Source organism: Hesperophylax consimilis, chromosome 20, assembly GCF_061612785.1.
Source record: "Hesperophylax consimilis isolate HC1 chromosome 20, BYU_Hcon_1.0, whole genome shotgun sequence".
Lineage (NCBI taxonomy): Eukaryota > Metazoa > Arthropoda > Insecta > Trichoptera > Limnephilidae > Hesperophylax > Hesperophylax consimilis.
In genome coordinates this window covers 7,249,092-7,268,789 of record NC_142855.1, presented here as the reverse complement: position 1 = coordinate 7,268,789, position 19,698 = coordinate 7,249,092, and the positions used below count along the sequence as shown (strand labels likewise).

General features: G+C 36.4%; 1 protein-coding gene across 6 annotated transcripts in view; it reads right to left on the bottom strand.

Annotated features, from left to right (window-relative positions):
• The window catches only part of hts (adducin 1-like protein hts), a 60,769-nt gene that overhangs the window by 32,501 nt on the left and 8,570 nt on the right, over positions 1–19,698 (bottom strand). For 4 of the 6 annotated variants that reach the window (XM_089643738.1, XM_089643741.1, XM_089643742.1 and 1 more), the window contains exons 6-10: positions 19,233–19,400; positions 17,402–17,542; positions 16,319–16,413; positions 14,512–14,638; positions 4,661–4,684 (exon numbers count right to left, since the gene is read on the bottom strand). In XM_089643738.1, the coding sequence (XP_089499864.1) occupies positions 4,661–4,684; positions 14,512–14,638; positions 16,319–16,413; positions 17,402–17,542; positions 19,233–19,400 (555 nt within the window). The remainder of the gene's footprint in view (positions 1–4,660; positions 4,685–14,511; positions 14,639–16,318; positions 16,414–17,401; positions 17,543–19,232; positions 19,401–19,698) is intronic. The other 2 variants (XM_089643740.1, XM_089643743.1) reach the window with 1 other exon arrangement.

The window sequence follows — 19,698 nt, the reverse complement described above, 5'->3', positions numbered from 1 at the left end:
TTTTTTTTGACTAAATGGGACTATGTTCCCATTTAACAGCATTAAATTTGTTTTTGTATTAAATTTTTTTAACATGTTAATCTGTCCCATTTTTTTTGCATTCATTACCTAGTTAATTCCCTCTCCGACACTAAGAACTTCAAATTGAAAATCTGCACAATTTTGATTGTTCGATTTCGTTCAAACTTTTGATCAATATTTTTTAACATTTAAACGGTCCACATTAAACGCCGATTCTAAGGCCGTTTTAGCTTTTGATCAAATTGTGATCAGCTGTCAAGCATAACGGATGTCTTCTCGTGCCAGCGGGCTGATCAAAAATTGATCAGAAGCTGAAAATGGCAGAGAATCGGCAGTTAAAGGGGATCCTCTGAAAGCCAAAAATTCACAAGTGGCGCCAATCAACGATTTGGTAGTCAAAAAATGTTTTAAACAACCCAAACACGCTTTCTAGTGTAATTTTGTACTGGTATATGTACTTGATTAGATGCAATTTCTTTCTGAATTTCATACGACATAATAAAGCGTTTTCAAACCATTTAAACTTTCCATAAACTTTAGATAGTGGAAATAAATTCGAAAAATCATTTTATTTAAACTAAAGTGTCATTTACAACATCCAGACAGAAATATATGGTTGTCATGTCATGTCAGTGCAATATAGTTGTTGCTGAGGAATACTTGTCGCAGGTGGATGAGTTTGTGTATTTAGGAAGTATGTTCTAGAGAGATGGGAAGGCTGACAGAGATATTGAAACAAGGGGAAATGCAGGGAACTCCATTCATGGAGGACTGAACGCAGTTGGCGCTAACTAAACACTGTCCAAAGAAGCCAAGCTAGCAGTCCACAATGGAGTGCTGGTACCTACCCTGATGTAGGAAGTATGTTCTAGAGAGATGGGAAGGCTGACAGAGATATTGAAACAAGGGGAAATGCAGGTAACTCCATTCATGGAGGACTGAACGCAGTTGGCGCTAACTAAACACTGTCCAAAGAAGCCAAGCTAGCAGTCCACAATGGAGTGCTGGTACCTACCCTGATGTAGGAAGTATGTTCTAGAGAGATGGGAAGGCTGACAGAGATATTGAAACAAGGGGAAATGCAGGAAACTCCATTCATGGAGGACTGAACGCAGTTGGCGCTAACTAAACACTGTCCAAAGAAGCCAAGCTAGCAGTCCACAATGGAGTGCTGGTACCTACCCTGATGTAGGAAGTATGTTCTAGAGAGATGGGAAGGCTGACAGAGATATTGAAACAAGGGGAAATGCAGGGAACTCCATTCATGGAGGACAGAACGCAGTTGGCGCTAACTAAACACTGTCCAAAGAAGCCAAGCTAGCAGTCCACAATGGAGTGCTGGTACCTACCCTGATGTAGGAAGTATGTTCTAGAGAGATGGGAAGGCTGACAGAGATATTGAAACAAGGGGAAATGCAGGGAACTCCATTCATGGAGGACAGAACGCAGTTGGCGCTAACTAAACACTGTCCAAAGAAGCCAAGCTAGCAGTCCACAATGGAGTGCTGGTACCTACCCTGATGTAGGAAGTATGTTCTAGAGAGATGGGAAGGCTGACAGAGATATTGAAACAAGGGGAAATGCAGGAAACTCCATTCATGGAGGACTGAACGCAGTTGGCGCTAACTAAACACTGTCCAAAGAAGCCAAGCTAGCAGTCCACAATGGAGTGCTGGTACCTACCCTGATGTAGGAAGTATGTTCTAGAGAGATGGGAAGGCTGACAGAGATATTGAAACAAGGGGAAATGCAGGGAACTCCATTCATGGAGGACAGAACGCAGTTGGCGCTAACTAAACACTGTCCAAAGAAGCCAAGCTAGCAGTCCACAATGGAGTGCTGGTACCTACCCTGATGTAGGAAGTATGTTCTAGAGAGATGGGAAGGCTGACAGAGATATTGAAACAAGGGGAAATGCAGGAAACTCCATTCATGGAGGACTGAACGCAGTTGGCGCTAACTAAACACTGTCCAAAGAAGCCAAGCTAGCAGTCCACAATCGAGTGCTGGTACCTACCCTGATGGATGGAACTGGCAGAGAAAGGATGAAAGTAGACTGAATGCTGTAGGAATTAGATCCCTGAGGCGTGCGTGTGGTAAAACCATGTATGATCGTGTGAGGAATGTGGAGATCCGCAAAGAGTGCAAGGCTGATGTAAGCGTATTGGGTAAGATTAAGAAAGGAACGCTTAGATGGTTTGGGCATGTAGAGCGAATGAGCGAAGATAGGAGGATATACGATGCAAATGTGAATGGTAGCAGAAGTCGGGGACGCCCGAGGAAGACATGGCACGATCAAGTGAATCAGATACTTGAGTCGGGCCATGTCAAGAGTCAGAACAATAGAAGAGTATGTATGAGACGATGTATGAATGTGAATGAGGCAAGGAATGTGTGGTGTGACCGAGTTGTTTGGCGGTCCGTCCTCTCTGCCTACCCCTGCGGGGAAACGGCGTGATGGCTAGTTAGTATGTATGAGACGATGTATGAATGTGAATGAGGCAAGGAATGTGTGGTGTGACCGAGTTGTTTGGCGGTCCGTCCTCTCTGCCTACCCCTGCGGGGAAACGGCATGATGGTTAGTTAGTTATGTCATGTCATGTCATCCTCAGGACTGAGCCACATTCTGTCAGACGGTAAGAGCATTTCAGCTTTGCAATAAAATCCAAATAAATGGAAAACATAATATATCTTAACGTATCCGAAAACTAAAAACTGTTTTTATTATAAGAAATAAACAGTTTAAGGTAAAGTTTTTGATAATGAAAAAATATATGAAAACACACTTATTTAACTAGAAAAATGAATTAAAAACGTCATCATTTTTGTTATTTTTTTTCATTTCATATAAAAATATTTAAGGCGATGCACTACGGCTTGTAATATTTTAAATTGGGCCGCTATCAATAACAGCCCTTACGTAGATGGCGATAAGGGGTTTAAATTCCCTCTTAACACAATCCGCCCGTTTTGATTTATGCAAGAAAAAAACATGGCCTAAAAGTGCCTTTTATTTTATTTTGTGGATGTTCAGGCATAAATATTTAATTTTTTTTCAATCATTTTATAAATAACTTAATTTTCCACATTATACAATAAAATCATAACCGAAAATGGGTTCGTAAATAGGAGATTTTGAACTTTAAAGCAGTTTTCATAGGCCTTTACATTATTTTTTTCTGGGCTTATAAAAAGACTTATCTAAAAAATACTGGATTATTTCAAAGGCCAAGATGTATTCTACTCGCAGTATTTAATTAAAGCATCTGAAACATTTCTAGGCGACCAAATTTTCAAACCAAAAACAGATGATTTTGCATTACTACGTATGGCATCGCCTTAATAAAAAAATAAGTTTTTTTTTCAAATTGCAATCGGTATTTTTGGTTTCATAAAAGTGCACATTATAATTCTGCTGTGGTAAATTTTTATATTTGAATATAAAGCTTGGTGTTTTCTCTTTCTAACACCGTTTAGATCATACTTCCCACCATGAGAGTAAGGGAGACAGCACGATTTCTGTGAGACCCTACGAGTTGTTCCCAAAAAGCAAAGGGTTAACTTTGTATGTGTGCACTTTTATAGTACGTCGATTTCGCTAATCGGAGACTTGGGAGGTTTTCGGGGTGGCGATTGCTTAGTTAAGACAGTGAAAGTGTGAGAAATTGAAAGCGAAGAAGCAAAGAAAAAAAAAAAGCTAAAAGCGACAAGACGTTACTCTTAACCGGGCTTTGAAAATATCCTCGTCGTCATCATCATTGAAAAAGTCACATTTATTTTATAAAGGAAAATTGACATTAAAAATTCAGTTTAACCCGTAGTCTGCCAGCTAAAATGCCGAACGCCCGCCGTGTAAAGGCAGACACTATTTTCGTAATAACCGATTCGTCTTTAAAAATGTTATTTTTTTACATTAAACAAGCACAGGAGACCATGAGGAAAATAATTTACCTCAGGGCCTATGTCTTTTTGAGGAGAGGAAAGTAACAATTCCACAGCCGAGCGATTGAACTCGAGAACGAGTCGCATAAGCGACCTGTTCTCATGTGACAAATGTCAACCGTGAACACACGTTTGGCACGCTTTTGGCGTGTTTCCCGATAACACAGTAATTACCTCAGAATAGATACTTTTTCACGGAAGAAATAGGAAAATATTCTTGATTTTAAATAGTAAATAAATACAGTACTACGACTTTGGAAAATTGTGGGATTTTATATGAAATTTGCAATGCGTTTTTTCACAGATAAAATATCAATGTTTGCAAGTGACGAAACAGCGCTAGACTCATATTAAGATACATTATTTCCTTGCCGAGCGAATAAAAGTTATTTTAGTACGCCGGGAGCATTTTTTAAAGTTCAAAATATCGTAAAATGATGCAAGATGAGATGAATTTTCTTTCCCGCGGCAACACCGACGTAATCACTTTGTCTCTGAAGATTGTTCGAGATAACTACCGGGATGCCAAACTCCCGTCAAATACAAACCCCCCCGACGCGTGTCGGCGGTGAAAATGGACGGCATACAATATGAAGCATTAGACAACCCAATATATAACTATAATAATAAACATATAATAAGTTAGTAAATAAGAGTTAATTTAGAAAGAGTATAATAATTCTTAAGGGACAATTACCTCTGATTCACTGCTGCCTACCCACTGCAAAGGAAACACACAATAAATGTAGCCACACGTTATTTAAAAAAAAGCAGGAGAAAATACATTCCATAAATTAAAACACAAAACAATTCAATCTGGGAAAAAATTTCAACAATTTTTAACACCTAGCAGCTAGAACACTGTATTTGCAGTGTTGAAGAATCGTGCAAGAAAAAAAGCACTGCAATTGTTTGCGATACATATATCTTGAGTTAGAAAACCTTCACACATATTAAATCATTTTAAATTAGTCCGTGTTGGAGAAGATTTATCACAATATTAAATAATACAACACAATTAGAAAAGGAGGAACAAATGGGCACAGCTAGGGCAGATGAATTGTAAAAACCTGATTAAATATGAAGTTTCTATAAAATCTAAATCAATGACATTACAAAAATATATAGACATGTTATTTTCTTGCAAAATTAACACAAAACGTGGCAAACGTTTCAGTAAACTATTAATTTAATTTGTGTATGAAAATGATGGATGTCCAAAGAACAAAATAGGACCAGACAGCGTTTATGTACTTAAAAGTTGCAATAAATACTACATTCTACATCAAGGGTTGTGATTGAGACGACAACACGCTTACGTACTTTCATTAAGACGAATGCGTAAGGCTGTAGGGGACAACCTAGCGCTAGTACGCTGTCCTTCTTATCCAGTTGAGAGATTGGTTGTATATGGAATATTAATATGAAAACATACGAACTGCTGTGTAAAGCCGATGAATCCAACAAAATTTCACCGCTTATCCTGCATTTTTAGGTAGATTCTCACATGATGAGCAATAATTGCTCAAAATGTTTCTGCAAACTTGCCATAATACGTGCTGCTTCATTGCTATCTTACTATCTTTAATTGTGCTTAAGATCTGCACGAGAAACAATTGAAATAATTGTTTTATTTTTTAAGAATAGGTAACTATTGTTAGCATTGTTCAATGGCATATTGAGAAGCAAGCTGGAGTATGCGAGCGATGTTTGGGCACCGTAGCACCAGAAGTACATTTATATGATAGAGCAAATCCAGAAGAAATTCCTCAGGTATGTCTATATGCGGACGCATGGAACCTATCCTAGGTTCATGCACCATATCGACTTACTTGAGGAAACTAATTCTGTGAGTCTGGAAACTAGGCGGAAAGCAAGTCTAGCCCATTCCTCTTGGGAAGCTATGATTTATATGTACCAGACCACTAAAGCCGAAGTCGATACCATGACTTATTCAGAGTACCAAAACCGACGTCCTGGAGTGGTGCTGTTGAACGAACTAGCAAAGAATTTGGATGTAAGTGACTGTTCTCTAAATGACCTAAAACAATTATTGAAAAGTCACTTAGCTAAATGCTGATATGATGTAAAATTGTACTGTAACTGGAATGAATGTTCTGTTGTAAAAACTTGCCACTTTGAGATCTCCACAAACGTGTCTATGAGATTTGTAATGTCATTGTTTTAAGTACAATCATTTTTTTAAACAGACTTATATATAATAATTGTTTTTACAGTCAATAAGTCATTTCATATGCAGAAAATAAATTAATAGTGCATTTGAACCACAAAATACCTAAATTCTACTATTCCTAACAAGGCTAATATGTATTAGAAATTCTGTCAACATTTTAACATAATATAATCATTATTACCAGTAATGACTTTCTTTTTGTTATGCGAGTGGTTAGTGAGAACACACGGGGATCTAAGTCAAACCAAAAAGTATATTAACCGCACGGAGAATGGTATTACAGGCGAGAGACAGAAAGAGACTGTTAGAGCCAAATAACCACAAGTTTGTTTATATAATGAAAGCATGTAATTATGTAAATTATTTATAATAAGTGTTATAAACCTAAGGCTATAATAATAAAATATTAAAATGAGGACATTTTCCAAAACAAACAAAAATACCAACTGTTATTATTTTTTATACAATCAACATTTTGAAAAAAAAAAAAAAAATCAAAAATGATTTTTTTTTTATTAAAAAAAAAAAGCAACATCACGACAACCAGATATGCACCACTGAAAAAATAAACTTATAAAAGTGCATTGTAGGCTCTATTTTTCCTCACTTCAAATAAAATGAAATAAAAAAATTTCAAAGAACGAAATAATTCTCTCGAGGATATGATCAATTTCATCAACCTGTCTGGGGCCTACGAGACGAAAGGTCGTAAATTTACACTACACATTGCACTTTCTGTTATTTGTTCAGTGACACATAAAAAAAACAAATTTAATTGGATTTTGACCTGTCGACTGTGCATCGGACGATTTTAATTCTTATGTACAAAGGAACTGTGTGAAGAATAAGTTCAGAATCACTTTGGAATAAATTATCTACGATTTTTCAGCGTGTCATCAGTCGAAAGGTTTAATTAGTTACGAGTTCAAATAACTAGCCTACGAATGAAAATCTAACTCCCTTTATGCAGACGGCAATCCTTCCACAGCTCTACGCAAGTATTCGATACTCAATGACTCAAGAATCTCGCCGACTATCGCCGTACATCTTCGCAGAGGTGTAAACTAGTCGGAGACGCCATTGTCTCGTTGTCGCGACTTTATTAACATCTGTGCTATAGATCAATGCTAGGAACAAAACGATCCAGAATGGGATTTAACAATGACAGTTACAGCAACTTTTTGTTTGGAGAACTTTTTTATTAAGAGATTTTTCAATGTGGATGAGTGTTTCAGGCTAATAATTATTGCTTGTAAAAAATAATTGTTACCCTTTGTGCTATGCATAAAAAATCTGGCCTTAAACATTAGTTTACCAAAAAAATAATAATTAATATTTGACAAGTTCTAGTATCTTCACCAAAAAATGTAGACAATTTGTCTCGACGCCATCTAGTGAGAGAGTTAGCACTTACAATGCCTTTCTCATATAAAATAAGGTTGGTTGTTTTCAGGTGAAAAGATGTAACAAGCAGTAATTGTTGAATGAAACACTAGTATATATTGAATTATTTGGCGGATAAGAGATAAGCCGCCATAGCTCAGTGGTCAGAGCTGTCGACCGGAAATCGAAAGGACACGGGTTCACGTCCCGTTGGCGTCATGTATCTTTTATCAGGAGATCTTTCAATGTGGATGAGTGTTTCAGGCTAATAATTATTGCTTGTAAAATAATAGTTTTTGTTTGTACTTTCGAAAATGATTGGCGGCGATTCTGGACTCGTGATTTCAATAGCGACATGTGCAGACTGTGCGCGACGAGTTGTATGCGACGAGAGTATCGGATATTTGCGTAAACCTGAGAAAAAAGGGCCTACGGCACGGCAAAAATCACTTGTAATTTAATACAATGTAAACATACATTTTTTACACATAAAACATCACTAAATAGACTTTTATAGCTGGGGCGCTGTCTGTATGTTGTAATATGTAAAAAAATGTATCAAAGTAAGAATATAAAGCACTACTTCAAAGACATAGCCATTAAAAACAAAATCAATATTTTCAATCGCATAAAGTGTGCTAATAATAATGACAGTTATTTATTTAAACCCTCAACAGGTTTTGTAAGAATTCCCCATCCCGTACGCACCTTTTTCAACCTCAACACACATAAAGAAGCGACACTATTTAATTTTTAACCCAATGCCATGTATAATTATTTTTTTATCAATGGTTAAAAATAAAATATATTATTACACATAATGATTTTGACAACAATTTTGGAATGCTTCGTGTTTTTGGAATTACAGATCGACATACTTAACTATGCAGGTGGCCGAGAAACAAAACAAATAAACATTTATTTTTTTTGTTAACCTCTAGAAGTTGGAGCCCTGCATTTGCAGTGTTAAGGAATTGTGCCCGAACACAGTACGAAACGCTTCATTTGCAGTGTCGACATAATACATTAATTTTGCCTTTGGATATTACTTCCATTGGGTTATTTAAAAACAAAAAAATTAATATGTCGCTCTATCAAGTACGGTACGGTCTACATGTTGGCTTTAACAAAAATGTTTTTTTTATTTATTGAACTGTCTTATCGGCCCCTGCAGGTTAAACTGCAAAAATATGATGCATGTGATGACTTGTAAGTATTATTATTAATTATTTGGGACCACCCCTCAACGAAAATAGTTGATACATCACTAAACAGGTTTTTTAACAGCTCGAGCGATAGAGATTTTCGGGCGTTGGATTTTGGATACGGCCGCGCTCTTTCCACAAATCATACCTCTGATTATTAACCCCTTAAACGACAGTGTATCTACATATATGCATACGTTTAAAAAAATCATTTCTTTGAATATAACTAGGTATTCTGCGAAACTAAGTATTATGGTAGATTATATACCATTTTTTATAAATATATAAACACATTATCATATGGTATACATTATCACATAATAAAAGCACATAAAAATTGAAAGGTGTGGGCTTGGGTGTGAAAATGAGCAATCTGAAATGATAATCTCTTGTATGCTGATTATTATTTACATTAAGGGGTGGTCCCAAAACTTCCCATTTTCCTTTGGACTAAACATATTTTAATCTACGTTACAATCGATGGCACTACAAATTATTATTGATTTTACATTCTGTTATATTTATGAAATACGCAATTATTTTATTAATGGGACAGAAACCTTCCTATCCAAACACCGCTTCCTCTTTATATTAAAATCAAAATCCAAACGAAAACGTGTTTCATGACCAGATTCGAATAGCCGGGTATACATAACCTCAACCTCACGACATACCCCTACTGGAAATGCCATAGTTTCACAGGCTATAGACCATAGAATAAAGAACAAAACGAGAAATCCCGTGTGGTGATGTTTAGTGATTCAAAAGATGGTGAAATACGATGTCAGACAAGTGAAAGAGAGACAGAGTGCGTGCTCTAGATGGCTAGAACCAAAAGTACTAAATCAGTGGCGAAATTGGTTTCCATTGAAATCTTTATATAGAGGTAATTTCTAGTGTTCTTTGTAATTCTATTACATCTGACCCTTAAAACACAAAAAGATTGTGTAAATATTGGTTCATGTTATGTACAATATACACTTGCGAAACATCACTGAGAAACAGCTTTTGTCTTTTCAGCGAGAACACGCGCAGACAATCATTAAATTTCGAGCAACAAAATAGGAAACGGCGATTGCGGACAGGTTAAATCGAAGAATTAAAAACTATTTTAACGTTGAAAAGAAAAGCGAAAAATAAATTCACTTTTGTGCGAAAAATATCCGTTAAAAGTGCGAAATTTATAATTATTACTAATTATATCAAATATTAATTAAAAATATAATATTCTATTCTATAGATATAATTTTACAATTGCCCAAAGCCCAATAATAATATCAATAGATTTTGATAGCTCTGTACAAGGTGTGCAGAAACTCGTGGTACAAACGGGAAATTAGTGAATCTGCAACACATTTGGAGTTAATTTTGTATTATAACATTTTTGATTTGACCTTCCGTTTTCGAGTAAATCGAGTTCCAAGTTGGAATTTTTTTCGTAACATTTGAAAAAATCGGTCGCTAGATAGTTGATGTACTTTTACTAGTTTTCCGCTTGTACTATGATATTCCGGTCACCATGTATATAAATTCACTAATGAGATGAAACATTTTTAGGGCGTTTCGCAGAAATTCAAATGTAACATCATTTCTCCGTTAAACTCTTTTTCTAGGTCCATTTCAGCTTTTGACCAAATTGTGATTAGCTCGCAAGCAAAACAACACGACAATTGCCGCCTTTATGCTGATAGCAATTTGTTCAAACACTGAAACGGACAAAGAATCGGTGTTCAACAGTCAAAAATTAAAATAAAAAATTATGCAAATTTGAAGACGATTGCAATTGAGTTTCTGTGAATCAACCCAACCTAAAATAAGTCATAAAATAGCTCCCACAAAAGCACAAAAATAGTTTAAAAATATATAGAAAAAAAAATTTACGTATTAGTTATGTACGTAATTGTTAAAAAAAGTACACACTTATTTGCGCAAATTTACAAATAGAAATTTTTTAAATAATTATTTGTGTGACAACAAGCTTAGACAATAGATTGACAATAATAAGATAATTTTCAGATGTATTTAATTTAGCGTTCCATCCTGACTTGTAACTTGGCATAAGTTAGTACAATCAGAACTCTGACGAAGAATTTTTTTTATTATATCATAATATCTTTATGAAGGACGAAATATGTTTTTAGGTTAGGTTAGGTTAGTCAGTTGTTGGTCACAAGGGTTGGGTTACCTACAGTGGTTATTTCTTATGTTAGGTTAGGTCAGAGATTGATTGATGATTTTGAGAATAAAATTCTGTACCCAAGAAGTAAACGGAAGCAACTACAAAATAGAAAATGTTGGGGAGAGTCGAAGAAATATGTTTTTTTTAGCAAATTTTTCCTAACTTCCGCAGATAATAAGATAATTGAAAAAAACAATATTTCTTTATTATCTATCAAAATAATTAATTATCTATCAAATATTTAATTATCTATCAAAATATTTAATTATCTATCAAAATATTTAATTATCTATCAAAATATTTAATTATCTATCAAAATATTTAATTATCTGACAAAATATTTCATTATTCAATAAAATATTTAATTATCTATCAAAATATTTAATTATCTTTCAAAATATTTAATTATCTATCAAAATATTTAATTATCTATCAAAATATTTAATCATCTATCAAAATAATTAATTATTTAATTATCTATCGAAATAATTAATTATCTATCAAAATATTTAATTATCTATAAAATAATTAATTATCTATCAAAATATTTAATTATCTATAAAAATATTTAATTATCTATAAAAATATTTAATTATCTGTCAAAATATTTTATTATCTCTCAAAATATTTAATTATCTGTCAAAATATTTTATTATCTGACAAAATATTTAATTATCTATCAAAATAATTAATTATCTATGAAAATATTTATTATTTATCAAAATAATTAATTATCTATCAAAATATTTAACTATCAAAAAAAAAAAATTAAAATCAAAAAAATTAAATTAAATTTAAAAAAATAATTTGTCAAAATATTAGTGAAAATAAGCAGATATTTGCTAAAAAAACATATTTCTTTCGCTCTCCCCAACATTTTGTGTTTTGGATTTGCCCCCGTATGCTTCTGGGGTACAGAATTTAACAATACAAAGCAACACAGTAAACAGATCATGACGTATTGTTCCAAAAGCCTTGGCTACAATATACAAGGTGTCTGGAAACCAGTGGCACAAGCTCGAATCTGGTGAATCTACATCTGGAGAAGATTTCATTGTACAATTTTTAGATTAACCAGGTTTGTACCACAAATTTTCGGACAACGTGTATAGCCGTAGAGAAAAATTGATGTTACGGCTAAATGAAAAATTTTAAAACACTGTTTACCACGATTAAATTTGGTTTTTCTCACAAGAAAATTTGCCGACACCTGACGTTAGGTTATATACTGAGTCTTCAGTATTCTATAGTCAGGTGATGTTTAGAGTAATCGTTTGTCTTTCTTATTATTTGTGGAACGTGCAACACCAATTCCACCTCTGGCAGCGTATCGTCGGCGAAGAAACAATACCGTCCAACCAACATACCGTGTAAGAAATACCAAACGATCGATATCGATTGTGTTTTTAATGAAATAGATTCTTGGCATTCGGGAGTTATTGTTTATTCGTCGACGATTTTATGGATTGAGATCTCAATCGTCAATTTCATCACATTAATTTAGGTTACGTTGTCTCGTAGGAATCATTTATGTCACATTAGGTTAGGTTAGGTTGTCTTGTACGAATAATTTGTCACATTAGGTTAGGTTATGTTGTCTTGTATGCATCATTTATGTCACATTAGGTTAGGTTAGGTTGTCTTGTATGAATCATTTATGTCACATTAGGTTAGGTTAGGTTTTTTTTTTTTTTTTTTTTTATATTTACTCCACACAGGAGGCCCTGAAGAAAATAATTTCCCTCAGGGCCTATGTCATCTTTGGGGATGCTGTGTGGAGGGTCTTTTTGTGGAGAGGAAGGAGTGAACATGGGTCTTGAAGAGTCCCATGTTGTAGGAGGGAGGAAACACAGAGGCCGGCAGTTCGTTCCACAGCCGAGCTGTTGAACTTAAGAACGAATCATAGAAGCGACCCGTTCTCATGTGACAAGTGTCAACTGTGTACAAATGTTGGGCGCGCGTTTGGCGTGTATCCCGACTACGCACCGGTGCCGAAGGGATCAATGACGCTAGTTCCTCAGAGCATCTTCCATTGTAATACCGATAGAACAAGGACAGCATACCTACCTGACGCCTGTGCTCTAAAGATTGCAGTCCGTTTGTTAAGATTGGGGAATCTATCAAACGGACCGCCCGTTTCTGCACAGAGTCAAGGGTTTTTTTCAGGTATTTTGGGGCTCCAGACCAGAGATGGCTGCCAAATTCGACAGTAGGGCGCACTTGCGATTTGTACAGGGTGAGCAGTTGTGTACTATTAAAGTATCTGCGGGCCCTGTACAGTACGCCCAGCTTCTGAGAGGCCAACTTTACTCTAGCTTCGATGGAGCCCCCGTACCTGAGCTGGTCACTTATAGTTACACCAAGCATATCAATGGAAGGCCTGTTCGGAAGATTGCTTCCGTTGAAGGAGACTAGATTGTCATTTGGATCCCTTTTAGACGTAATCAGACAGGATTGGGTCTTTGAAACATTAATTGTCTTGTATGAATCATTTATGTCACATTAGGTAAGGTTATCTTGAATGAATCATTTATGTTAGGTTAAGTTAGGTTAGGTTGTCTTGTACGAATCATTTATGTCACATTAGGTAAGGTTATCTTGAATGAATCATTTATGTTAGGTTAAGTTAGGTTAGGTTGTCTTGTACGAATCATTTATGTCACATTAGGTAAGGTTATCTTGAATGAATCATTTATGTTAGGTTAGGTTGTCTTGTACGAATCATTTATGTCACATTAGGTAAGGTTATCTTGAATGAATCATTTATGTTAGGTTAAGTTAGGTTAGGTTGTCTTGTATGAATCATTTATGTCACATTAGGTAAGGTTATCTTGAATGAATCATTTATGTTAGGTTAGGTTAGGTTAGGTTGTCTTGTATGAATCATTTATGTCACATTAGGTAAGGATACCTAAATAGGTAAGGTTATCTTGTATGAATCATTTATGTCACATTAGGTTCGGTTAGGTTGTCTTGTACGAATAATTCGTCACATTAGGTTAGGTTATGTTGTCTTGTATGAATCATTTATGTCACATTAGGTAAGGTTATCTTGTATGAATCATTTATGTCACATTAGGTAAGGTTATCTTGTATGAATCATTTATGTCACATTAGGTAAGGTTATCTTGTATGAATCATTTATGTCACATTAGGTAAGGTTATCTTGTATGAATCATTTATGTCACATTAGGTAAGGTTATCTGAATGAATCATTTATGTCACATTAGGTAAGGTTATCTTGTATGAATCATTTGTCTCATAGGATTCAACACGGGCAAAGTTTTATATCTATAATGCTAAGCACAAAGAGTACAAGTGAAAAACAAACAACTTTCCAGGAGGAACATTTTTTGATACCACTTGATTGTACCAGAGATTGAAGAAATGAAATAATATATTTTTTTTTTTACTTATACTCTTTATACCTAGATTTATAATAGTCCACCAAAGCGAGGGCATACAATCTCACTTGTGTGGTAATTTGTCTGTTTGTCTGTCGGTGTAGTCGGTCTGTCTGTCTGTCTGTGGTTGGTGTGACTGGTAGTGCGGTGTGTCTACTCCGCCTCAATCTTCAGGTACTCTACCTTGGTGATCTTCTTGGGATCGGAGGTGCCCGTCTCCAGCACTTCCACCTTCTGGTACACGTTGGGAGAGTTGAGCCAGCGCGTGCGGTCTCCCGACTTGCGTCCGCCCTCCATCTTCTTCCACAGCCTGCAACACGACAGAACAAGCATTTGCAGGTCAATAAACTACAATAGGTGCACCGAACTCATCAAACTCGAGAACTTGTCAATAATGAGTTAATAGTGTTATCATTTCTTCACACACTGAAACGCAGATACGGTAGACAGCTAGTATCAATCAATCAGCACAATTCTCCTGCATAATATGAAACTACAGCAGATGCTGACTCCTGTACATTCAATTATAATCGGTGGAGAAGCAGTCGATTTAAAATTAATGTGAATTAATTTTTAAAATATAAACATATATGAATTAATTAATTTTTAATATATATTTTGGGCGAAAGAGACATCTCTGGTCAGTTTTGGATAGATTTTGCTCTGCAGGTGAGTGATAAACGAATTACAGTCACCTTTTGCATTGATCAGTTGGATTCATCCGGATTGTATCATTTGTCAAAAGAGGTCTATTTAAGACAAAAATGATTAAAAAACTATTTTTTTTGTCACAATAATGTGACATACGTGTGGAATTGCAAATGTGCTAATTCATCATTATTAATAATTCTACTCTCTTGAGAGCTGCTCGACATATTATAATCTCCTAGTGCGAATACAAATATATGATTTGCCGTCTACCGCCGAATTTGAAGATCAAGGAGAAGAACTCAATTGCAAGTGGGATTCTCTGGTGAGTCTTTCTGTTTATATGTATTTGGTGGCTGGTTTATGAGTTGTCTTCTCCTGCAGAGTGAATTCATTGATCAATCCATTTTTTTCATAGGGAATTAAAATATTCCCTGATGGTCTGTGCTATTTACACGCCAGATTATCACCAAACGGTGTCCAAAAACTAACGGTACAAGCGAAGAATTGGTGAATCTAAGACACAGACAAAACCCGAAAAACTTCCTATTTATGACAATAAAGAGCCGATAATAAGATTAAGTAAAAAAAAATCAGATTTACTCAAAAACGAAATCTCAAAATCAAAAAAAGTAATAAGACAAATCGACTCGAAATGTGATATAGATCCATCAGTTTTTCGTTTTTACTACGAGTTTCTTAACACCCTGAAATCAGTGTAGTCTCATCTTCTTCCCCTTGTCCTTTTGGGGTCGGGCCCATCGCCTCTCCAAGCGTCTATCCTGCGCTACTTCAGCCGCATCCGTCCAAAGAGCTTAACTTGTACGTCCCTAAAAAATATACTCGTGGGAGATTTCATCCACTATTTTATAACGAGCCAATCGACAGAACGATTCAATTGTTTAACGCCTCAGGCCTCTGGCATATTGACCAAATAAATTGAAGGTTTCTGAACATATCCAAAAACTAAAAACTGTTTTTGAAAGGTGATGCAATAACACTCTCATATTTTATGAGAGTGTTATTGCATCACACAATGATATATTCATTTGAAATATTTCAAAATGAAAGTTTTAAAAATGACTAACGTTACGTTTTTTCATCTAAACGCTGAACTAAAATTACAGATAACGAAAAACAAAAATGACACGTTTTTGGGTGGTACCTTTGGTTTCGTAGAGTGTACGTTTAAATTCTGCTTCATCAACAGATTTGAATGTGAAGCTATGAGACCGTATGAGCTGTTTGAAAACTGAACAAATTAGCCTGCGATGCAGTTTATGATTTATTTTATTTATTTATAGAACACAATAATTAAATATATAACGGTGTAACGACGTACCCCTGCTTGTAGAGCTCTTCCTCCTCCAGGAGGTAACCCAGCGCAGACACGGCGGGCGGCACTTCAACGTCGTTGCGAGGCTTCGGCACCTCTCCCTGCAAACAAACACGGATGGCATAATATTAGCCAAGAGAAAAGTAATCAACACAGTGTACTGCACCCAAACATTGGTGTGTCGTTACAAAGCATAATTGCCTTTGGTACATCTGGATCCTTCTTTCAAATGTTGGAAAGGGAATGAAAATACGACTTTTGTATTATGGATTGATGATTATCCAATCATTCCGGGTAGAATTTACCTCACAAGGCTATAAAATACTCCCGATTACTTCGGATTATGTTAGTTCTTCCAAAATTACATCTCGTACTGGATTGATCTCGCTCCAGGTAAACAGTCTTGTCTTGTCCAAGAACGACATTTCGTTTTCTTTCTCACTAACATCTCCATAGATAAACTGGTGATAGCAGTGCGTAAAACCACAAAGACAATTTACTGACTGTGCATGTAGGTACCCCTACATGGTTGCATAATTCATATGTAATAATATTACAGGAGGTCTTAGTTCAAGGAAGAATTTCCTGATTAAGTATTCTCTCATGTTGGAGAGAGTTCTAAAGACATTCTTGAGATTGGTCTACATGAGGGAGTATGGCTACTACCCCTGGTTCTATTCTATTGACTTTCTTTTGGGTATGCTAGGAATGAACTATCTACAGGTCAGGAGAGATGTGCGCATTGCTACACATTTCTTTAGACTGATTCGTGGATGGTTTGAAAACTCGCTCATCATGGAGAGGATTCATTTCTATGTTCCCGATGGTTATCTCCGTCACCGACAACATAGACTATTTTATCTCCCGGCCTGCAGAACTAACTTGCCAATGGTCATGCCTGTGGGGTGAGCAATCTTGCTGTTGAACAGAATCAATTCAGATTTCGACATTTTTAGCTGAAGGTGAAGTTTCTTTAAAAAAACTTTTGTAATTTTGTAATGTTTTTAAAATGAATAAACTGAATTGAAATAGCCCGTTCACCGTTAACGAAACAAAGCCAAGCTTGTTAATGTTTGTGTGCGTGTTTACCTTGACGAGAGGCTGGCGGTAGATGTACCCGGTGCGGAAGCCGGCGTTGTCCAGCATGCGCATGAGGGCCTCGAACTCCTCCCCGCCGACGCGCCACTTGGGGCCCGAGTCCTTGGGCGGGCGGCGTGACTCGTCGTATATCTGCAACAAACAAACAACATACATTATTTACTAGACTTGACAATGAATGCGACTAAGATGCATTAATTAATTATGCTATCCAAAAATGACTTCTGGCGAATCTGGTAAAAGTTTGTTAACTTCTTAACACTTTACGGACATAACAATTGGTGTCGTTTTAGAGGAGATGTGATATGATGCAACATAAATTGACATTGTTTTACTGGAGATGTGATATGACACAACATAAATTGACATTGTTTTACTGGAGATGTGATATGACACAACATAAATTGACATCGTTTTACAGGAGACGTGATATGTCACAACATAAATTGACACTGTTTTACAGGAGATGTGATATGACACAACATAAATTGACATCGTTTTATTGGAGATGTGATATGACACAACATAAATTGACATTGTTTTACTGGAGATGTGATATGACACAACATAAATTAACATTGTTTTACTGGAGATTTGATATGACACAACATAAATTGACATTGTTTTACTGGAGATGTGATATGACACAACATAAATTGACATTGTGTCACATAAATATTTTGTGACAAGTTTAGTTCTTGCTTAATTGGGGTTATTTTGTCTATGGTGTTTTTTCTCGAACTCTGGCAATATTTTGAAGGAAGGAAGTACAGTTTTGTTTATGGTCACTTCCTCCCCGGTCAGCTAGGCCTGCTGATCGGTGGATCCAGTCACTCTCCTTTAAAGGGGCTTCAATCTGAGTTAATCATGTGAATAGGAGTTATTATTTCTTTTAAAAAAGGCGCGGGGTGTTTATCCATTCACGAACAGTTCGTGTTTGTTATTATTTTAGTGGGGAATATGGAATCCCGCTTTTATTGAGTGTTGGCCGATGGTCATGTTGGAGTGCTCGTGTTTCGGACTTGAAACCGAGATGGGTTTGGTCCTAGCTGTGGCTGGTTGTTCTTGGCGGAGTGTCCCCGTGTCGCAAGAGAACGGATTGCTGTCTTGGCTCCGTTGAAGAGTCTGGTCGACTACCACGTGCTGCAGGCCTGATGCCCCTGCAGGCGTCCATTGAAGGAGTTGCGTCCTCCTGCTTCCACCAAGGGAAGGATGTCCTGGCTTTCGACTCGGGTCCGTTCCCCGCTGCCGAGAGCAAGTCTTCGTTCGCCATCCGTTGTCGTTCTTTCGTTTTACGTTAAGTTAGTTTAGTTTGATTCAGGAGTCCATCGGGTATGTGCCTATATTTATTTCTATGGTTACAATGTTTATCATCTGTACTGCTTTGTTGTAACTCTTGATGTTTCAATATATTTTCCATTAAGAATTCATTCTTATTATTTATGATCACCCAACTTACTTGACAGGAAATTAATCCCACAATCATGAGATGAGATCTTTGCTCTACCGTTTTTGTAAACATTGGAATGTTACAACAATATACATTGCATTTGGCGACCCAGCCTTTTCCTTACATTACAATTGTTTTACTGGAGATGTGATATGACACAACATAAATTGACATTGTTTTAGAGGAGATATGATATCACACAATATAAATTGACATTGTTTTAGAGATGTGATATGACAAAACGTAAATTAACTTTGCTTAAATTAAATCATACTGTCATTGAGACTGTAGGATACTGCATTTTTACTTATGAGGGCAGTACAGGAAACCAAATTGAGGTTCATATTTGTGTTGATCGTGGTCGCTACTGACCTGTTTGCGGGCCTCGTCAGTGAGCGTGATGAGCTGGTCGTGCGGCACGGCGGCCACTTTGAGCTGCGTGTCGGCGGCCGCGGCCAGGCAGCGCGCATGCAGCCACGCTTCCTCGGCCGTGGCGCCGCAGCACAGAGCGCCCCCACCGCCACCTTGCAGCAGCAGGACCTGGAGACAAACAATCAACACATTAATACTGCAGACAAACTGGAGACGGGATTCTTCACCCAACAGCCGAAAGTATATACTAGTGACATTTTGTTCACACTGCTTACACACTATCAGGGTTGTGTTAAGGGATGTATATAAGGGTTGTGTATAAGGAGCGTGTATAAGGGGCGTGAGTAAGGTTGTGTGTAAGGGGCGTGTATAAGGGGCGTGTATAAGGGGTGTGTATAAGGGGTGTGTATAAGGGGTGTTTATAAAGAGTGTGTGTAAGGGGCTTGTATAAAGGGCGTGTGTAAGG